The 21,378-nt window shown below is 39.6% G+C and overlaps 1 protein-coding gene across 7 annotated transcripts in view; it reads left to right on the forward strand.

The window, feature by feature from the left end:
* CACNA2D1 (calcium voltage-gated channel auxiliary subunit alpha2delta 1) overlaps positions 1–21,378 on the forward strand; it is a 343,062-nt gene that overhangs the window by 300,596 nt on the left and 21,088 nt on the right. The window contains exons 18-25 of one of the 7 annotated variants that reach the window (XM_040970986.1): positions 134–208; positions 3,012–3,068; positions 6,248–6,319; positions 8,122–8,193; positions 10,344–10,405; positions 16,134–16,210; positions 17,463–17,483; positions 18,137–18,197. In XM_040970986.1, coding sequence (XP_040826920.1) covers positions 134–208; positions 3,012–3,068; positions 6,248–6,319; positions 8,122–8,193; positions 10,344–10,405; positions 16,134–16,210; positions 17,463–17,483; positions 18,137–18,197 — 497 coding nt within the window. Of the gene's footprint in view, positions 1–133; positions 209–3,011; positions 3,069–6,247; positions 6,320–8,121; positions 8,194–10,343; positions 10,409–16,133; positions 16,211–17,462; positions 17,484–18,136; positions 18,198–21,378 lie in introns of all 7 variants that reach the window. The other 6 variants (XM_040970994.1, XM_040971020.1, XM_040971003.1 and 3 more) reach the window with 6 other exon arrangements.

Raw genomic sequence — 21,378 nt, forward strand, 5'->3', positions numbered from 1 at the left:
CACTGATGCCATGTTGTGCTTCAACAGGCTATAAATGTTCACCTGGTCGGTTTTTAAAAGAATATAGATTTGTTAGGGCGATGCATGGATCTCTATGTAAACTTTTTAAAAATTTTTTTTCTGTTTTTTTCAGTTGTGCCCCAATGGTTATTATTTTGCCATTGATCCTAACGGTTATGTTTTATTACATCCAAACCTTCAGCCAAAGGTATGTATATAAGTTGTTTAGAGTGTATGATTAATATTCTTGATAGGATGGTTGTTGTTACATTCACCATGCCAGACTGAAAATGGAAAACAATTTGATAGCGAGACCATCAATTTTCCTTTATCTCTTTCCAATATGGCTGAACCAACATTCCTGTCTCCAGGAAGCCCTGATAACCCACTGGTCCTTCCACTGAAGGCTGTTAGAGAAGGACACTTCTCCATATTTGATATGAATTTGAAAAAGATTAGTAATGTTCCCGCAAGCTCAGGCCTCATTTCCCATAATTCTTCTCTTGGAGTAGACTCTTGAGAAAGACTTCCCATCTCCAAGGCTTTTCGTTCTGCCTCTTGCCTTCCTGTAAAATGATACAGGAAATTCCCAAATCAAAATGCAACAGAGGAGCTTCATGGATGGGAAATATTTATTATCAGTGGGATAACAAAATTCCATAGATGAACCATGAGCCTGTTGGCCCATTATCTGGAACATGTTCATGGTTTAGCACATTCAGTTCATCTCACTGTGCATTAATTTTTCACAGAACACTGACACCATAATATATTGATCTGTAAAATTAGACTAAATATGGGAATATTTAGTATTAATATTTAATATATTTCAGTTGTGGTTTAACATTGAAATAGCATAGTGAAGACACTTAAAAACATACAGAATTATGCGTGCTATCTCCTTCCCAGTCATGGAATTTTAATTTTGATAATGTGTTAGAAAAAATGATGCATGCATTAAAATTGTGTCATCGAAATAGTGGCCAAGTCAATAATTAAGAAGCATTGATACTGAATGCAAAAACATATTAGGTGCAATAAATTAAGTGCAATTTATTTTGCTATGCTAAGTAGTATTACATATCATGGATTAATTTTCTGTGTTAACTTTCACTTTGGGCCTTTTTTGTATAGAAATTGTTCCCTTATGATATAAATACATCAGCTAAGCAAATACAGCTGCTCCTCACCCATTACTATGTCTTAACATATTACTCTGGTATTATGGATTTTGAAATTTTGTTTATTTCTGGAGACAGATAAAATGAACGAGGACAGAAGAAATAAACAAAGGAAAAGAGTTCCCATCCCCTTTACTCCCGCCCCCCAATTCCCATCATGGCTGGACCAGAGCCAGGTGGAAGGTCAGAGGCAGGAACTTGAGCCTGGTTTCCCAAGTGGGTGGAAGGAACCCAGTTACTCGAGCCATCACCAGCATCTCTGTCTTAGCGTGAGACTGGAATGAACATGCACCAGGAGGGAGTCCAGGAAGCCAGACTCTGCATATGGGATGTCCCCATCTTAAACACTAGGCTAATCAACGTTCCCATGATTATATTGTTTTTGTATAAGGATTGCATCAATACTCTTTTCTTTTGCATTATTGCTAACGCAGTCTCAGAAAACACGGCCTGTTGACTCCTTTATAGAATCGTGTGTGTGTGTGTGTGTCAGCCTTGCCAAAGCTGAAAGACTTGATCTTTTTAAATTGCAAAGGAAAATTTCCAGTATGGCCGTCTGTTTTTTTAAATAGCCAGTATATTTTAAATTATATTCCTCAAACTGAAGTAGTTTGTAAGGCTAAAAATGTAATGTGATAAATTTGGGGGAAAGATTTCCAAATTTATGATGGTAGAATTGAACTCCCACTCATAGGAACTAAAATATATCATAGACAAATGAAAAAAAAAAGAACAAAAATAATGCATTTATAGTGGATATCTATAAATCCGTCAATTGATGGTAATATCAACTTAGGTTGTTATTGTAGTCAAGGGAAAGCAAGTTTTAATTTGAAAAAGGTTTTCCCTTTTACTACATTCTCCTACCAACAGCCCATTCCTATGTAGAAAATGTCTTACTGCTAGTTGAATGATGATAATGTATATTTATGTAGCTCATGTGAAATAACCAAGTCATTAACATTTGTAGAATTATGGAGAATATAAATTCTACAGAAGTCACCGTTAAAACTCAGGTGACTTTTTTTTTCCAGATTATAAATTAGCTTTTGTGTTTTATTGCATTTTATTTTTTTAAAGTACAAAACAAGAATGCATTTCAAAATACTTTGTTTTAGCAAACCTTGGAGAAGAACTGCCTAAACAGTCCATGTATTTGTTTTGATCCAAACTCAACATGTTATGAATTGTCGCTGTGTACAAGGGATAAAGAATTTATTTCTGTTCTATGAGTAATGGCGCCATGCCTCAAAACTTGCTAGAAAGACTGCATGAAAGGATGACAGAATGCAAATTATCTTAGATATTGACAAATGCAGATGACCAGTGCTCAAGTACATGACACACATTTGGCCTATAGCATCCATCCCGTTCAGGAGGACTTTTCCCCCTTGCAGCCTACCCAGCTCCCAAAGGCCTTGCCTGCTAATACAGTCATCGCCTTGGGGAGTGAGAATGGCAACGTATGAATTTGCAGGAATGTTAGCAGTGTATTTGAAATATTCTATCTATACATTCTTAACCCTGAATCACGGGAAAAGCTGAGACGGATTGTCTTTCCTATTTCCCAAATACACGCTTTTCCAGGCCAAAGTACAAAATGGATTTGTCTAGCATAACATCTTTATTCATGAAATGCATGTCGAAGCTTTCGTTTGATGCTTCATCACGAACTCTACTAGTTGTCAGTATTTAATTAATGTCTAATTCCATAAGTTAGGTCTGTTTCCAGTCAGGGAACTCTGGGACCTAAACTGAGTGTGGCACAAAGCCTTGCTCACCTGTGTCGAGAGGCAGTGTGAATGAGTTACCATTTCTGTGTTGCTTCAGCCTGTTGGCGTGGGTGCACCAACAGTTGATGTCAGGAAAAGGAGACCCAATGTGCAGGTAACTGCGAATCAAGGCAGACAAAGCTGTGCTTCTACATGTGTTCAGAGTGGAGATGGCGCTTACGTTCTCAAAGCCCATGATTCAAACTCTTTTCCCAACGCCACGCTTCCCAAGCATGAGACTGGCCATTAACTGGGGCAAAAATATCAGCGTGCGTTCATCGGCTAACCCAAGATTGCTGAATAAATTATGCAATCATTATGTTAACAATCAGAATAATCATGGAATGGTTTCTAAAAACATGGATGGTATTAGTTGAAAATTAACATCAAGTTCCCGTGATCCTGACAATGTGCTTGTAAAATTAATTAACTTCTAAGTGAAAATAAACAATTTCTATGACAGTCTCCAAAAAGCACACGTATCTACTCACAGTTTTTTTTTTTCCCTTTCACTCAATAAGACATTCAGAATTGCAGTTAGATAATGTGAATTTTTGTTTTACGGCAAATTCATTGCAAGCACTTGAACCAATCAGTGTCTTCCAGGGTTCACGTTAGCAGAAAAAATGTAGCCAGGAGCAAGAGTGAGGCATAGAACCCAGTCATCGATGTGGGGTATAGGAACATTTTAACTGACCCCTTAACCTCTAGGTCAAACACCTATCCCATTTGCTTACTGTTCCCTAAAACGATACTGGTGATGTTGGGATAGGCAAAGAGAAGATTAACAAGGGGGTTGTTACGTTATGAATTAGTGAACTGGCTTGATTTCATCAGTAGCGGTCGCTGTATTCTTGCACAGTAATAATTACATATTCTTTCATTTTTTCATCTGCAAGGGAGAATTGAACTAATCATGTTTTTTTGTAAAAAATCCAGCATATTCAATGTGCTACGATACTGTATGTGTTGACCACCAACCCATTTCCTAAAAACTTATGATTTAATTGGTCCAGGGTAGATCCCTTTCCACCTAATGATTTTTAAGCCTTCTAACATGTTCTGAATCACAGAGTCCTTGAAATATTGTAGAAGCTTGAGTTTCCTTTCATAAAAATCTTGAGTTTTATGACTTCACATATGACAGTCTTTGTATCCTTCTTAATTTCCATGGAGATTAAAATTATGTTATATGTATGTGATGTATTAAATTATGTTGCTAATCTTTGCATGAGTCTTTTGATTTAATATCTTAAATTATACTTCGCCAAGTCATGTGCATTATAATGACTTTATTTTTCCATCAATCTCAAATATCGCATGCAAATATCATGACATGTTTTTCTTAAAAAAAAAAATAAGCAACCTGGAAAATGGTTTGTTTTATTTTTTGTTTTCATCCTAATAAAATTCCAAATGGCAAACTAGCAAACCACGTAATTTTCCACAAAGGTCACAATTGAGGGGATAATTCTTCCACTATGAACTATGTGTAACACCACTGCTATTTTTATCAATTTCAAATTTGCTAACAAGATGGCATTCTGCCTTTGATTGTCGTAAATGGTTGTGGCCATTTTTTTCATTCATAGTCAGATTCTGCAAAGAGGAGTATTAGCTGTTTCAAGGATCAGACCCAACTACTGGGCTTATTAGCAATGATCCTAGCAATGAACTTCTTAGGAAGGTCAGTCACCGTGTCTCTGAAGGGACTTTGGAAAATGTGGTCAGCCAGCTTGCCATTGAAAACGTTCCAAGTTCTGCCCTGCCGTGGTTCCGTTATGATTTCATTTTCTTGTCTGTGTCTTTGCATTGCTGGATTGGGACATGACCTCCATATTGCCCATGCTTCCTGATAACGCCTGCTCCATGCATGCTGTTTGGGTCTTCTCGCGCTATGCGTTATCCATTGCATGTAAGATCAAGATTCTGATTTCTGTTTTCCATTTTATCATTTTGATTGTTTTGGCCTTCCTTTGTGGTGAGTTTCCTATGTTTTTTTTGTTGTTGTTGTTGCTGACATGATGGTGTTTGGATGATGATTCATTTCAGGGAACCCCAGGAAATGGTTCTGAAATAGACCATGAAAATGGCAGTGCCCTTTGGGGAGGGACCTTCTGGCTTTTGTTTCCTAAACAAAATACTAGAAGGATTTCTGATATTACTTTTTTTTATCTTGTGCTCATAAAACATGTTAACCATGAGTGTTTTTCTGAGGCAAAGATGCTAGCCAAATGATGAATGGGATTTTCACACCTTTGAAAATCTACTACTTATTTTGAATACTGCAGAAATGTTTAGAGTGTATAAAGGAGTGCAATTGTGCAATCATGGGTCTTTCTGTGCTTACAGAAGTTGGAAGTCTATTGATGGTTACCAGAGGCTGAAGAGGGATGAGAAAGGTTGACAATTTGTGGGAGTTCAGGAGTCTTCATCGAATGGTTGTGAAGTTGAAATAGCATCATGTGAAATACATTTGGCAGGCTAATAATACCATCGGATGAAATGACATAAATAGCATGCCTGACTCCATGGCAAACTTCTTATTACACATTCACAAAATGGAACAGGAGGAATGAAGTAGAAAATAGTATTGACTGAACACTGAGATTGCCATCCTCATTTGATTTTCATTGCAGTAGCTAATCTTTGTTAAGGTCCGTCTGATTCGACCGCAAACTTTATCTTTAAAAAATATTATCTTCATTTGAATGATTAAAATATAATATAAAAATTCTGAAATATAGAAAACAAGTGCACAACTTTCCCTGTTTGCTTTTCAGGACAAACAGTAGGGTCTAAGAGTGTTTGTTTTACTCAGCAAATCGAAACCTAGTTTTTAAATGCATTTCCACTTTTTCAATGTCCTGTTTCTTTGTAGAATATAGATTTTCAAAGTATGCTTCTCATTGTCTTAGCTTTGCTGCCAAGTAAGTTGTCCAGTGGCTATGTTGTTTTGCTTTATTGCAATATAAGAAAGTTTTAAGTACATTTCCAAAAATCATACTTGCATATAGCTTGCGATTGTAGAATCTAATACAACTCTTAAATTTAGCTATCTTCACTTGATAATTGGTAAAAAATTTGCTGCACCCAAAATCAATCTCTTGTTGCAGCTGTTTAATTTCATATATGCCTGTGTGTGTTTGTCAATGTATCTACCTCATTACGAATCATTAATAATGTTTCTTAGGTAAGTGACTTTACAGAATTGTACATTGAAATATTCAATTGCTATATGCAGCATCATTTTCAAATGTTATGTATATTTAGTTATGATTGTTTTCTGTGTAGAATCCAAAATCTCAGGAGCCAGTAACCTTGGATTTCCTCGATGCCGAGTTGGAGAATGATATTAAAGTGGAGGTGAGCATCGGCCGGGGTGACTCCGCTCCTTGGTTTGGTGGCTGACGTTCATCCATTCTCCAGTATGTGTTGAGTACCTTCATGTGTTGGGCTTTCAGCAGCTGTAGGTACAATGCTAGCTATTCTCTTTAAAAAAATGATCTCTAGATCCTATTTCAACCATAGAAAATGGTTGGAAATGGAAGGAAAGTTAAAGGAGCTCCTGCCACCCGCGAACATGATTAGCAATGAGAAGAGTTGCCCTATGCAATGGAACACACCACACAGCCCATTTCCTTGGTGTTTCAAAACCGCATCCTCTGATGGTACCCTACCTAGTAACAAGCACGTAATAATAAAAATAGTAATACCATGGGTGGTAAATAATCAAAGACTACAAGAAGTTATTGGAACATGGGCATTATGGAGAAATATGTGTGGGTTGCAAATAATGTTTCCCTCAAGTAAACTTATCTTTTCATTCCATTTTTTTTCCCATGAACTTTTGGAAGCACTTTCATATGTAAGCCACAGACTCCTAAGATCCTTTGAAATAGATATTGTATTATATGTGTTGTACCGATGATTGGGTTATGGTGCAGTTTGTCCAAGATGACTCAGCCAATTGGTAGTAGAATCATTCCTGTCCATTCTGAGTTCAGATATTTAAGATTTTTCCAGATGTATTAGCTCCTTTTCTGATCTATGCAAAGATCACCGCGTTTGCTTTCTTTTTTTTTTTTGTAACAATATAGTTTAACTTATACTTGATTTAAACACTTTAAACTTTTAGCCCTTGTCGTAGAACAACAGATTATTTTATCAACACTGCATTAGTTGACTTGTCATCTGCGCTTTTCAAAAGCTGAATGTAAATTATTGATTATATAAAATGAAAAGTAAGTTGAAGAAAATTCTGACCATTTGTGGTGGACTGTTTGGTTTGGGGTTACTCTGTTTTCTTTGTCTTTTAAGGTTGATTTGTTGATTTAAAAGGCAGAGTTACAGAGAGAGGACGATACAGAAAAACAGATTTTGCATCAGCTGTTTTTCTCTCCAAATGGCCGCCCCAGCCGGGACTGGGCCGTGCCTAAGCTAGGCAGCAGGAACCATCGGGCTCTCCCAGTGGGCGACAGGAGACAAAGGAACTTGAGACCATATTCTGCTGCTTTCTCATGTTCATTATCAGGGAGACAAATGGGAAGTGGGGGAGCCAGGGATCACCATTGCAGTGTAGGCAAAACCTTAACCTGCTGTGCCACAAGCTATCACCTTTTGTGAATAAATATGGCGTTACTTTATTTTTAAGCATTTGTGATGTTTTAAAGAAATGAAACTGTGCTATACCACATCCAAATCAATTTTTGTAACTTTGCCTAGATTTTTTTTTCACGGACAGCCAGATAGAACAAATATTGACAGAAACTCTCAAGAATTAGACAATATTCTCCAAAATTCCCATTTCACATGAAAAATTTGCTAGCATCAGTTGGCATTCTGTATGAATGGCTAATCCTGTGCTGTACTCACACGCACATTCCCATAAGGCAGTTGACCATACTTTTATTAATTACGTTGCAAAAAATTAATGAGTGACTGAAAAAAAATTTTCATTGGGGGTATGTTCATCGTTGTAAAATGACCATGATGTAGTGACAAAAAAAAAATTTCCACGGGAAAACCACAGTTATGGGTAGAGCCCACCTCATCTGATTCATCCTGTTTAAGTAGGGTCCAAATCTTGAAAAACTAGCATGTAATAATTATTTTTTGGCAGCTCAGTTTGGTTGCTGTGTTAAAGTAGTTGTCTCGTTTTTCCTTAGATTCGAAATAAGATGATAAATGGAGAAAGTGGAGAGAGAACGTTCAGAACTCTAGTTAAGTCCCAAGATGAGGTAAGGATTATTTAAGGTCCACATTTATATCTACTTTATATAAAGTATTATAATATGATTTCTATTTATAATTATAGTATATTATTGTATTGTTATAGAATTGTTATTTACATTATTTGTATCTATAAGTAATCTTGATGTATTATGCTAACTATATATTATTAAAATCGTATTTTGTGTCTATTTTATCATAAAGTACAATGTAATTTTGTGGCACTATTTGAAATCAAGCTACAAATGGAACACTGAATTTCGTATTTGCAAAGTTGATATTCTGTGTGATTGATGCATGCAAAGGCCCTAATCCTCGTGTTCCAGCGGTTAATTACGTCGTTTTACTTGTATTTCTTTACTTCTGCTGGCTTGATTTATCTTCCTTGGAAGTACAGAACTTTCCCCCAATGAAACATGACATTAAATGAGATTGTAATACAGCTTCGCGCATGAAGCCCCAGCTTTCTGTAGTAACTGTGTGTTGTCCAGACATACAGGAGATGTGATGGATGGTTAAGTCGTGATGACTTAAAAAAATAGAATGTTACACGTTTGCCATCAACGTGTCTAATGGAAGAAGGAATGAAGACTTTACCATTAATCCATAGCTGAAGTCATTTATCTCTAGATTTCTTTTCCTTGGCAGATTTCAGTGTTTCCTCCAAGGATTCTAAACCGTTAGTCCTAACGGTCAATAAGGATAGGACTTGTGCTTGCCAAGTCCCTGATCTACACACACACTGAGTGTTACAACTTTTTTTAAATGATGATTTTACTTTGCTAATATTTATATAGCTGATTATGGCACAAAGGGTCAAGGGCTACAGGAAGGTGGGGAAGACCATTGTTTCCACATTCTCTCTCTCTTTTTCTGTGTCTGGGGTAAGAGGGGAGATAAAGGGAGAAGCCCCACCCAGCCTCCCACCCATCCTAAGGTCCCTGATGTGGGGGGCATGCTCTGAGGGTCTTGCTCTAGTGGTTTCAGTAGTTCAACATTCTGAATTGCTGCCAGTCTTGCCATTTCAAGCACGATAAAATCTCTCCAGAATCCACATGGCTTAAGTAGAGGGTTTATTTGTTCTGTCCTCTGTCCTGTGTCATGGCACCAGATGTCCTCTGCAGGTTCTGAATGGGCTGCCATATCTTCCATGGGCACTGGATGTGCTGTCCACTGCTCCATCTGAGCCACTGAGGAGGCTCGGCTCTGACACGTGCACTCCATGGTTAGACCATGGGAGCTGCCCTTCTCTTCATGTGTTGCTGTTCTGAGATCAGCAGTTCGATTGAAGAAATCCCCAAAGAAATTTCATTTGAGGAGATCCCAGACTTGAGTGTTTCAACTTTTTTACATTACCTGCTACTCAGAAACATACTCTAGCAGCCCTGGCTAAATAATTCATAGATACAGTTAACCTGGTTGGAACTTTACACAATGCACATAGGTTTCAAATAACATATATATGTTCCAATAATGCGTATGTTTCAAATAATGCACTTTCTTTGTTTATAAGTTCGAAGTTAGCTTTCAGAAAATGTTTAAGTATTAAGAATAATAAATTGTCATAAATTCAAGATTTTGCACTTTGAGCCCAGCAACGTTTTCAATTGCATATTCATTTCAGTCCTAAAATTTTACTTCGCACTTATACAGCAGAAGAAGTAAATGTAAAATAGAATCAATAATGCGTTTGTGATGAATGATATTTAATTGACAGAGATTGTTTCAGTAAATACTACCCCTCTACTCTTCATTTTAATTCATAAAGATGTACTGGCCTGACAGTGAAGATCCCAGTTAGGATGCCTACATCCTGTAGCAAGGTGCCTGGGTGCCCTTCATCTTTCCAGGTCCCGTTTCCAACTCCCTGGCTCTGTCCAGTCTGGGAAGCAGCCAGGATGCCTGGAATGGTTTGATCCCTGCCATCCATGTGGGAGACAGGCATGAGGTCCCAGCTCCCAGCCTCCTGTCCCAACCCTTGCAAGCATTTGCAGCGTTAAGTCAGAAAACAGGAGAATTCTTTCTCTCCCCGGCCTCCGGCTCTTTCTCTCCCTCATTCCTCCTCTTTCTGTCTCCCTCTCTCATCCGTTCGTAGATAGATAAATGCTTTGGACAAAAATAAACAATGCCATAGTAACCGTGTCGAACTTTTTTCTAGAGATACATCGACAAGGGCAACAGGACATACACGTGGACCCCGGTCAACAGCACAGATTATAGGTAATTGGTGATGATGCTAGGTGCATTGTGGGAAAATCCTTCAGTGGCCCCCTCCTCTCATGTTCAAGGGTTGTTCTTCCAGTTGGTGAATATTGTGCTTGTATTTTCCTAAGTTATTGTGCTACAACTCTCAACAAGAACACTGCTCTTACCTATATACAATATAAAGGCCAGGGTCTTCAGGATGGCAAAGCTAGAAAGAAACGTTCCATATACAATTTGGAAATGAAGACTTGCTTGATAAAATGTATGTATTTACATTGGGGGAAAAAAACACACGTTGAAAAAAATCCGATAGCCGTTTTTGGATTTGCAATTCTGCCGAGTTCCCCTTTCATTGTCACTCACTATCAACTAGAAATGGTTATCTCATCATATGTATGTACGTGATAGGAAGTGCTTGTTTGATAGAATTTACCTGCTGTGGACAGTATTTCTCCCATGAGTTGGCCCTGGGCAAACGGGACAGCCTCATGTTGCGTCATCACCGTTTCAATGTTTGCAAAAGTTTTCCTTTACTTTCTTGCTCTGTCTCTTCCTCGGAGCTCGCCACTTTCCCTGTTGTCTCACTTCCTATTCCTTCGCAGGCCTGTGGGTGATGTGTTTTCCGTTACCCATCCTATCTCCTTCTCAAACTTCATATTACTATATCAAGACACATTTATTAGCCAACTTCCTCTCCTATTTAAACTCCTGGCACGTTACTAAATCCTGTGTTCGCCCAGATCGCTGCCCCTCAAACTGTTGATGGCATGCTCACAGCAGGCCACAGTAAAGCAAAAAATTATTTACTAAAATGAGTTTCAAAATGACGTGCTTCGGTGTTTCTGTTCGAAATGAGTCTTTTTTAAATTGATGGAAAGTTCTCTTTGGGCTTGTCATAGTTTTTAATTACCACAAATTGAGTGGCCTTGACACAGATTTTTCTGGAAGCTAGAATCTATGTTTTAAATCTCGTGTTCTCTAGTGATCTCGCCTTGCCCTTACCTTGGTTGTTTCAGAGTGATCTTGATGTTCTCCAGTTTTCAGTGTCAAGTCTGCAAACATGTGCATAAACCTTGAGATGTATTCATAATGCCCATTGGCCGATTTGTTTGCCATATCCTGCAGGGATAACCCAGTTCTAAATATCTTGGGACTCAGTTGAATCACGAAACTTGTAACTTAGCACTGCCTTGCCCTCTTTGTGACTTTCTGCCTTTCCTCACTCTCCAGAAGTTTCTTAGATCTTCCTGTGTTCATTCATTTGCACACACTGTCTACTCCATCATATTCAGACTAAGGACACCGATATTTTCAAGGAATTACCAGCTCCGCACAGCTCCTGTGCGTGTAGCTAAAGGCGCCTAAAGAAATTACGCACTGATTGGCAGATCACCGGAAATTCATGGTCTCTAACCCCAGGAAGCAGATTCGGTGGTGCTTGCTGAACTCCACAGTTCAGTAAATGGAAGATAACCTCCAGGTTGCTTTCCATAGCTATGGAAGACAGACATGGCTACCAGCGGCTTACATGACCTGACTTCACTCACCCTCAGCTCTCTGCTTGGAACGTTCAGATTGTCCTCTGAACTCGTTCTAGTTAAACCATACTGCGTTCCTTGCTCTTCCTCCCAAACTCTGGGACTGCTCTTTTAAGCCCCTTGTATTTGCAATCCTGCTGACAATGGCTTTTCCGTTATTCGATCGTTTCATTCCCGTCCTTACACACTTTCCATCTCCTTAGAAAGGGCTTCTGCAGAAATTACTCGTGCGTTATGTTTTGCATAACTCTCAACACACACATGCTCACACACTCACACACACACACACACACAAGAACGTGTGCAAAAACACACCTACACTTTCAGCATTGCACATCTCTCATTTCTGAGTTCTCTGAGGAACAGGGATCGCTGCCTGAGGCTCGTAGGAAGCACCCTGCAAAGATACGCAGAATTGAATGATTTTAGCTTGAGGAAATTGAAGACTTTACACCTCGGGAAGATTTCCAATATCTGCCTCATTCTGTCCAAATCATTCAGTGGTACCCAGAACTTTCTGTTGCACCATGGGAGAGTGGACTTGGGTGGACCGCAATTAATATGGCACCTAATTACATATTGGAATCAACAACTGCTCTCCCAATGGAAACAACTCCTTGTAAAATATAGATGACTTCCGGAAGGAGTCTAGAATGGTCAAGTGTGTCGTCGCAGGAACCTGTCTCCTCCTGGGTGCCTCAAATGACATGTAGAAATAAATACTCACGCAGGGAGAGAAACAGGGCTGTCTTCACACACTGCGTGTTATTCTTTCTGCACTTTTTAAAAGACATACTCTCGGATTGAGAAATAACGGAATAACCATTTCCATTATTTTCAGTATTGCCCCCGACAGATCCTGTCTCCTATTTCTATCCCAGCACTTTGTCAATCTTGATGTTGAAGTCAGCCTTTTACCCTTCTTCCTGGATTGCCGCCACCTTTACATTTTGACATAGACTTGCCAGAAGGCAACAAAGGAGCAGAGATCTCAGAGCTGTGTCTCTTGAGAGACGCGTCCATTGGGGCAGTGTGGACATGCGCCATGTGCCTTGGTTGCTCAGATAACACACACTGGGAAAGCTGCATTTTCTTTGGTCCAACTGTGAATTCTCAGCGACTTGGTCCTGTTTTCATTTATCATATACTGCTCTCTAAAATGTTTATAATTGTCTCACAAATGCCTGCCCCTCTCATGCTTCCAATGATAATGCGTTCCAACGGTGCAGGCAAAATAATGTTCTTTTCTTGAGTCGTCACTTCCCATTTACGAAAACATCAGTCTCTTCCCACTGTCCGATACCTTAAGAGGAGTTTTCGAAGACTGCCTCTCACATCACACATTTCTAGTATGTTCCCTGTTGTCTTTGCCACTGTGTCACCGCGCAAGTCCCCTCTCTGCAAAGATTCCCCCCCCCCAACATTTCCATTTTTTGCATGTTTGTATCCCCAAATCTTCATACTTGGGCCAGACCTACTTCCGTTATAAACACTCCTCTGAACTTCCATTCAAGCCAATTGACAGACATTTAGAACAAAATGTCACATCCGAGCGGCACAAAAAAGATAGGTTTTGATTTAACGAATCATTACATCATCCTTCTAAATTACCACATTACATCGGGTGACCTTGTGTCCCTAAGCCTTGGCTTTCCTAAGATGCCATATTTTGTAAAATAGCAACTGATGCTTAGCAGAAAGCTTGCTGTTTCTTAACGAAGTGTTGTCTTTTACGGAGATAAGTGAGTTGAAACTGTGGTATAGTCTATATCAGGTACCGTGTTTAAGAGAGTTACAAAAGCTTAATATGGGCTCTACTGTCCAACTAATGGTCACTGACTTTATTGAACTTCAAGAGGAATAATGCAATCTTTGCCTATTGGTTTTGTGTGGGGAGAGAGACCACAAACATTGCCCTTGACAGCACTGTTGAGTCCAAGTTTTGGTAAAGCTCTGATGTGGCAATCTATGGAGGATTGTAGCTGTAACAAGTAACAAGCGAAGACTCAACAGACCACATTTGATATACCAATTTTGACGCAACTGTTGTATTCCTCAAGGAATACAAGTGCTTTTTATGGTATCTCGTGTGTAACTCAACCTTGCAGAATGACACTGTGGCAGTTGCATGATAGACTGTTATTGGTTTTAATTAGTAGTTTCTCTTAGCAGTCAGTGCTGATGGCGCCATAAAAGTGTCCTCGTTTCCCACGAGAGGAATTGGCAGGAGGTCAGGTCCCAATACTCAGCAGTTGCCTTCTACATTCTACACGTGGCCAGCGAATGCAAAGGGTTATCTGACTTTCAGACTGATAACATCTCTTCTTTTAACTTTAACGTCTGGCTCCACCTATAACATTCCTAGATAAGTCTTCATTAAATCTGTTTCCTTGAACTTTTGCCAAAAGGAAAGGTGATGGATTACTTAACAATGGAGAAAGAGTTGGGGATCGGAAGTAACATGCAGTGACTCATTTGTTAGTTTCATTGCATGGCTGACTTACATAATTTTTTTTTTTTTGTATACGAAGTGAATTCTTCTCAATTACATTCTCAAAGAAAATCTGAAATTTTGTATTTTTTCTGTTCTATACTGTTTATAAGCAATACAGAATCCAGTTACACTTTGTGTATCCATCCCCAAAGTTAGGAGTGCATGAGGTTTGATTAATTTTTTAAAGATTTATTTTATTTTATTGTTGGAAAGGCAACTATATTCAGAGAGAAGGAGATACAAAGAGAAAGATCTTCCATCCACTGGTTCACTCCCCAAGTGGCCGCAATGGCCGGAGCAGAGCCAATCAGAAGCCAGGAGCCTAGAGCCCCTTCCAGGTCTCCCATGTGGGTGCAGGGTCCCAAGGCTTTGGGCCATTCTCTGCCATTTCTTCAGGCCACAAACAGGAATCTGGATGAAAAGTGGAGCAGTTGGCAGGAACCGACACCCAAATGGGATCCTGGTGGATGCAAGACGAGGATTTAGCCAGTAGGCTGTCAAGCAGTGAACAAATCTGCGAATGTGTAGAAAAATTAAAAATCCTAGAAATACACACCTTTCCCTGTGTAATACTATTTCAAGTAAACATTGAAAGCCAAATTATGGCTTCAGGAAAGCAATTACATTGGACTTTTTAAGTGTACCTTCATATTTGTCATACATCACTCCCAATTTGCTTTCTATATTCATCACAAAGCATAGAACATTTATCCTGCAAATGTGGATATGGGGTACTTGCTTGTGTCCTAACAGGTGTTAGCCAGTGTGGGGACAGAAGAAAGCACGTGTGTACATTGTGTTAGAGGCCACCTCGTGTTCTGACATCATTGGACTGTTGCAACACATGATGCATTTCCTTCATTGTCAATTTCAAAATATGTTAAGTTACATGCAGTCAGTAAGAAGAGATTTAATGACAGGCTTGTCTGGCATACATAGTGTCTGAAATATCCTGAATTCAGGCGAATGTTTACACTAGTCCTCAACCTGCCGTGTGGACATCTTCCATCAGGCCCGTGTAGCTCCATCGAGCCTTCCAATTCAAGGTGTATTTGCTGTTCAATCAATCTACCATATAAAAGACACTTTCCATAGCCAATTAACTTCCAATAAATACCATGATCTCGCGACACAGTTGAGAACCTATGGGATGAAAAAGGGATCTGAATTAGCTCATCAACGGGGAAACTTGCCAAGCTCTGAGAAGTTTTAAACGATTTGACCCCTTAACTGTGTACTTGATGATAACGTTGATCCCTCCATTTGTATTATAATAGTGTCTGATAAAAGCAGTTTATGCATATAATACGTTAAGGAGGAAGTATCCAGTTGATATGATTTATTTATTTGATTTAAACCCACCCCTAGCGTTCTTCCATTTTGCCAAAATTCAGAATATTTAACTACAGTCTTTTCTGGAAGTATAATAGGGACCATGATGTTCCATCAGCAGCTAATTGATGGGTGTAGCTTATTTCCCATATCTTTTCTGGTTGCCTATACCATAGCTGGGCGCTTCCGGATGGCAAACGTGAAATCAAGGACTGGATTTGCCAAACGCATTTTTCTCATCAAAGGAATATGTCTTTTACTTCCGCATGAGGGAAGGTCTTTGGATTTTTTTCCCACGAATTTGATGTCTCTTTCTTCTTGTAAAGTTTTGTTTCGTTGCTGTTTGCTCGTGTTTATGTTTCTCTTGTTTCTGTTGCAGTTTGGCCTTGGTGTTACCAACCTACAGTTTTTACTATATAAAAGCCAAACTAGAAGAGACAATAACTCAGGCCAGATGTAAGTACTGTGAAAGCAACCCCAGGATCTAATTCTTGTCTCCTAGTAGCCATTGTTTAAATTCACCTGGATTTGCAAATACCCAAGGCTGAGACACATTTTAGTAGGTGTGATTGCCAAATCTACAGCAATGATGCTAACCCATTCCAAACATGCAAGGAACAAGAAATATTCTACGTGGATAGAATATGAGCAGGTACTCCACCGTCACTGGCAGTCCCTCCGTCCCACCCCTGCCTTGCTCTGTGCTCCTAGAGTCATCGCTGTGCTGTGTCCTCTGTAGCTGTTGTTCTCAGGATCTGCTAGCTGGCGCAGTAGTGTTTCCCATGCTAATTTTCAACATGCTTTCTGCTTGTGGCACAGTCAAGTTTTTTCCTTTTTCTAATCTTTCCTTCCTTTCACTTTTTTTTTTAATTTTTTTTTTTTTGCATTGGCCAGAATAATATTGTGCTTGGCAATTAACATCCTTTACGTAATTAAAACTAATGACCCGGTAATTTTAATCGACTGGTTTTCATTTTCTTTAAGCATCGTTTTGGAATGTCAACAGTAGTGCATATTTCTTGCAAGTCGTTCTTAATTTTAATTTTGTTTTGGACAACTGAATTTAGCTAAAATGACCATCATATCCTTTGCACATCCTCCATTGATAGTAATAATCTAAGTTTTTTTTTTATGAAGATGAATTTAAGACACACAAAAAAAGTATATATCTTTTTTCATTTGACTTTATTATGGCTTCGGTTACTCTCATTTCCCCCATCAGTTCTGTTTTGCTGCCTCTTGGCCTGGTACCACAATACTTTGTGGTCATAGGATATTTTTCTATTTGCGCTTTCCCTGAATAGATATGATGGTCTTTTATCAACCAGCTGTTTTTGCATGAGCGAGTTCTTTACTTGATACATGTAAGGGGATAAGTAGCGAGTCTTGGGTGATTGGTAAGTGCTTTGTCTATAGACTAACAATTGTTATTGCACTTGCATCAGCCACTTTGCAAACAGACCCTATGATTAGCCCCAGGACAGAGAGGGTGATCAGTGTTGATGGACAGGCCTTGCTTTCCGGTCTTCCAAACGAGGTATCGCTTCTCCAGACTACAGCTGTACCGAAATGAACCTTTGATCTCTGCACAATATTTTTATTCAAGAAAGTCATTGAATAAAATATTGCTTGTGACCCCCTTTGCTTTACCCTCTTTTTTTTTTGTTTGTTTGTTTCCCTGCTTTCTCTTTCCGATGGATTTTCACAGCAAAAAAGGGCAAAATGAAGGGCAAGTATCTTCTTGTTGCTCCGTTTCTTTTGTCGAGTGCACTCGGTGTTTCTATTGCTGTTTCCATTCCTAGCGGATGGTTTCCTCTGTGCTTCTCATTTGCCAGCTGTCCCTCCATGCTCACTCAGACATGGGCAGCACCAAGTGGGCAAAGAGTATGTTGGTGGTTTATATACGATCTGTTTCACATCCCACTTGTTTACTCAGAATCAAAAATTTACTAACTCGTACCTAACACGAAGAATGTTACTAACTCACAAAAGACACCAATGAGTTTACTAAAATCATCTTCGTTGTTGACCTTGGCAAATTTCCCACTGCAATTTAAATAAAACATCTCCAATAATATCCGTGTTCTCTTAAACGCTATCTTGTTGACAGTAAGGTTAGTAAATGGCAAAATGATACCCTCTCCTTTGATATAATTGTTGCAGTACACACGATGAATGGAATCTGTTATGATATTGTTATAATATTGGGAAGCATTGAGGACTTTCATATCCATGGATGTGTTTCGGTTTTAGGATGTCAGTACTCTCTGTTTTAATTTTTATTTTCAAAGATAATCTTTCTAGTACTTTCTCGTACTTTCGTAGACTCCCAGAGGGTATACTCCAGGTTGCTACTCTAATCCTTTGTTGCTACCTTTTCAGATTCAGAGACGTTGAAACCTGATAATTTTGAAGAGTCTGGCTATACATTCCTGGCACCAAGGTTGGTGTTTTTTTTTTTTTTTCTCTTTTTTTGTGGTTTGTATGCATTGGTAAGGCTGCAAACACAATCTGAATTGGGGTGAAAACTACTATGAGATAATTCTGTACCAGATGCTGGAACAAATTTAAAATGAAGCAGAATTCCAGTCTTCATTAGATACTTATTGAACAATTAGCAATGTTAATTGTGTGATGACTCCCATATACAGTGATGAATAAGACATGTTGATTTTTTTTTCTTATAGTATTATTACTTCATCCAGCAATAATGGAGAATATAGACTGATACATACATATATGTGTGTATATACTGGTACTTCAGAAAGTTTGTAAAAACTGAAAAGTATTTATTTGGGCGCAAAAAAAAGCAATTTATGCATACTTTGTTATAATATGCATTTTTATGAGATTTTTTTTAAACCCCAGCACACCTCATCCCCACATACAGGAAATTATGTGTGTTTATCTCAATGCCCATACGCATAGGTATACATATATGCGGTTATAGATAAACATATGTGTATTTATGCACATATGTCCATATGGTTTCCTCACATGGCCATGACAGCCGCAAGGGGCTGAAGGCAGGGCTCCACACTGGGTAACGTGCCTCCCCTGTGTGGCTGGCACCCAGCGAATGGAGATGCCACTTGTACTTTGACAGTGAAATTGCTGAAGTCAGGCGTCAGAGTTAGCAACCGAATGCAAGCACTTAGACATGAGACACACGGACTTAACCAGGAAGTTAAATTTCCACCCTGACATCATTTTAATACAGCAACACTGACTCATGTCACCTTTCCAATAAACATTTCTTTTTCCTAATTTTATTTATGCCTCGTATGTTTGCATAATTTATCCTTACCTCTTTTGTCTTCTTGTAATTATTTGAAACTAATAATCTCATAGCAGTCTTTAATGAGCTTTCACTTATTCTCCAGCAGACATAGAATACTGAAAATTATTGTTGATTGTAATCAAAGGAGTGAAACTAGATAACAGTAGCTTAATGAGATTGTCACTTATGGGCCTCGAATTATTCTAAGAACTCTCAGAAATTTCATGAAAAAGTTCAGAGGACTTTTATTCCTTCATGAAAACAGTTTTTAAAGTTTGGAGATCTGTGTAACTTCAGAGAACTCAGTTGGTCAAAACTTTTGCCTGGCTTTGTGAGTGACTGCCTATGGGAAGTTTTTCTGAGTTGCATTTCCTTGAGAGCTGGACGCTGAGGGTCACTCTCTCCTTCAACATTTGTTGCCTGATCTTTCCAACTCCTCCTTCTGACTCTTATTCTCTCCTGGGCTGCATACTCAGATTCGTTCATAAACTTACCCACGAGTGCCATGGGGCGTGCGGCCTCATGGGCCTCTTCTTGGAGACTGCCTGCGTGCCCCCGGAGTCCTTGCCCACCTGCAAGGGTAATGGCTCCCAATCTGCCTCCTTCCCTGAAAGCAATGAACAGGAAGTCTTTTATGGACAGAGCATTGCAATGACAGGAAGTGGTTGGTGGACCCAGCATTGCAATTTCAAACGATAGATCGATTTCCACGTTTTATGTTGATCCTACTTGTTTCAATATGGAAAACTTAGAAGAGCATCTTTCACTGGCTTCAAATTCAGCGTTTTGGAAATATTGGTCCACCTTGGAAAGTTCTCTCAGCGTTGCCTCCATGAGGCATCCTTTCCTGGGTGTAACCTTGAAATCTATGTATTCTCTTGGCTCCCTTTGGCTTATAGCTGGTTCCTAACAAATGATCAGACAATGAGTATCAGGTGCATGTGTCCATCTTAGCTGCCTCTGTCACTTCCTTCTCGTATCTAACCTGTTACAGCTGCCTTCTAACTCGTGTCCCTAGCCTAATAATGTATCTTCTAATTCCCAACTGCATTGTTGTTCCGTAAATACTTTCTACATATGAGGAAACTTGATTCACAACTGCTCGATAAAATCCAAAGGCTCTGTGCTGCCTTCCCAGTAATCTGTATATTTTATCACACCTTTCAAAGGTCTTGCCATCCGGTCCCAGGGTACCCACACTCGTCATCAGGACCCATCCAACAGAGCAGCTGCCTAGTTTGTGCAAAAAAGTTCAATAGAAACACAATAACAATCTTGTGGTTAAAATTTGCCTTTGAAAGCTTTCCCCTGGTCCTCTCTCCCCCTCCCTCGTTTCTTAGAATAGTAAACTCCTATATGTTTTTCGGTAAGACAGGAGGGGTAGGGCTCCTGTGCCTGTCTGGTGTGGACTTTACTCAGAACTCTGTAGCTGGCCATGGACTGGAACCATGAAGCCGACTCACTCAACAAACTACGCCTTCACAGCACAGCCAATGAGTCATTCTCTTCCTTACCTCACTTTTTCTCCCCCTGGATTTTTTGTTTGTTTTTCTAAACTTAAAATCCCTTCCTCCTGGAAGCCACTTGGCCCTTTTTGCAGCCCCCCGGGGGGCAGTCACCAGTGGGACCCGCTGCCCGGTGCATGAAGTGTGCAGGCAATGGGTGTCGCAGAGTTGGCCAGCAGGGGCTTGGGATGCACCATAGCACGCAGTGTCGTTAACTGAGCCTGAATCCCTCCGAGGCCTAGGGAAACCTCCTCCCCAGCATTGGCACAGGAACTTTCTGTGGGCCACCAGCCCCTGCACTGCTGTTGTTCCTAGCAGGTACATACCCAGTACGCTGTCCCACCATCTTCCAGTAGACTCGCTTCCTGGGTCTGTGAGCTTGTATCACGTGTGCCGGCAGAGGACCAGTATGCCAGAGGAGCCCGTCACTGGTTGTATTGTCAGACACAAGTACAGCAGCCTTAATATCTCGGGAGATCCAACTGGAAATGCCCAGAGTCCCCAAGTGACTTGTAACCCTCCAAATAAAACCAAACCAGCGAACCAGTAGGGGCCTGACTGGTGCACGTTCTTGTTATTTTGTTGATTTTCCTTATTAAAACTTTTCATTGAAAGAGCAAAGGACAGATGAACAATAGTCAATCCAGACTTTGGCGTAAGCATCTTCTCAAAATCTGCAAGGTTTTCGCTTGGAAGAAAGTCAGGAGTTGGTTGGCAATATCACATTCTAGACTTCCAAACAAAAAGTGAAGTTTTGAACTCGTTTGAATCGCTTTTGGAGCGAGCAGAGTATCCTGATACTTCATAGCCTTGAATGGCGAGGTCAATGGGGAAGTTTT

Source organism: Ochotona curzoniae, unplaced genomic scaffold (genome assembly GCF_017591425.1).
Source record: "Ochotona curzoniae isolate NIBS_2020 unplaced genomic scaffold, NIBS_Ocur_1.0 contig_21, whole genome shotgun sequence".
In the NCBI taxonomy this organism is placed as follows: Eukaryota; Metazoa; Chordata; class Mammalia; order Lagomorpha; family Ochotonidae; genus Ochotona; species Ochotona curzoniae.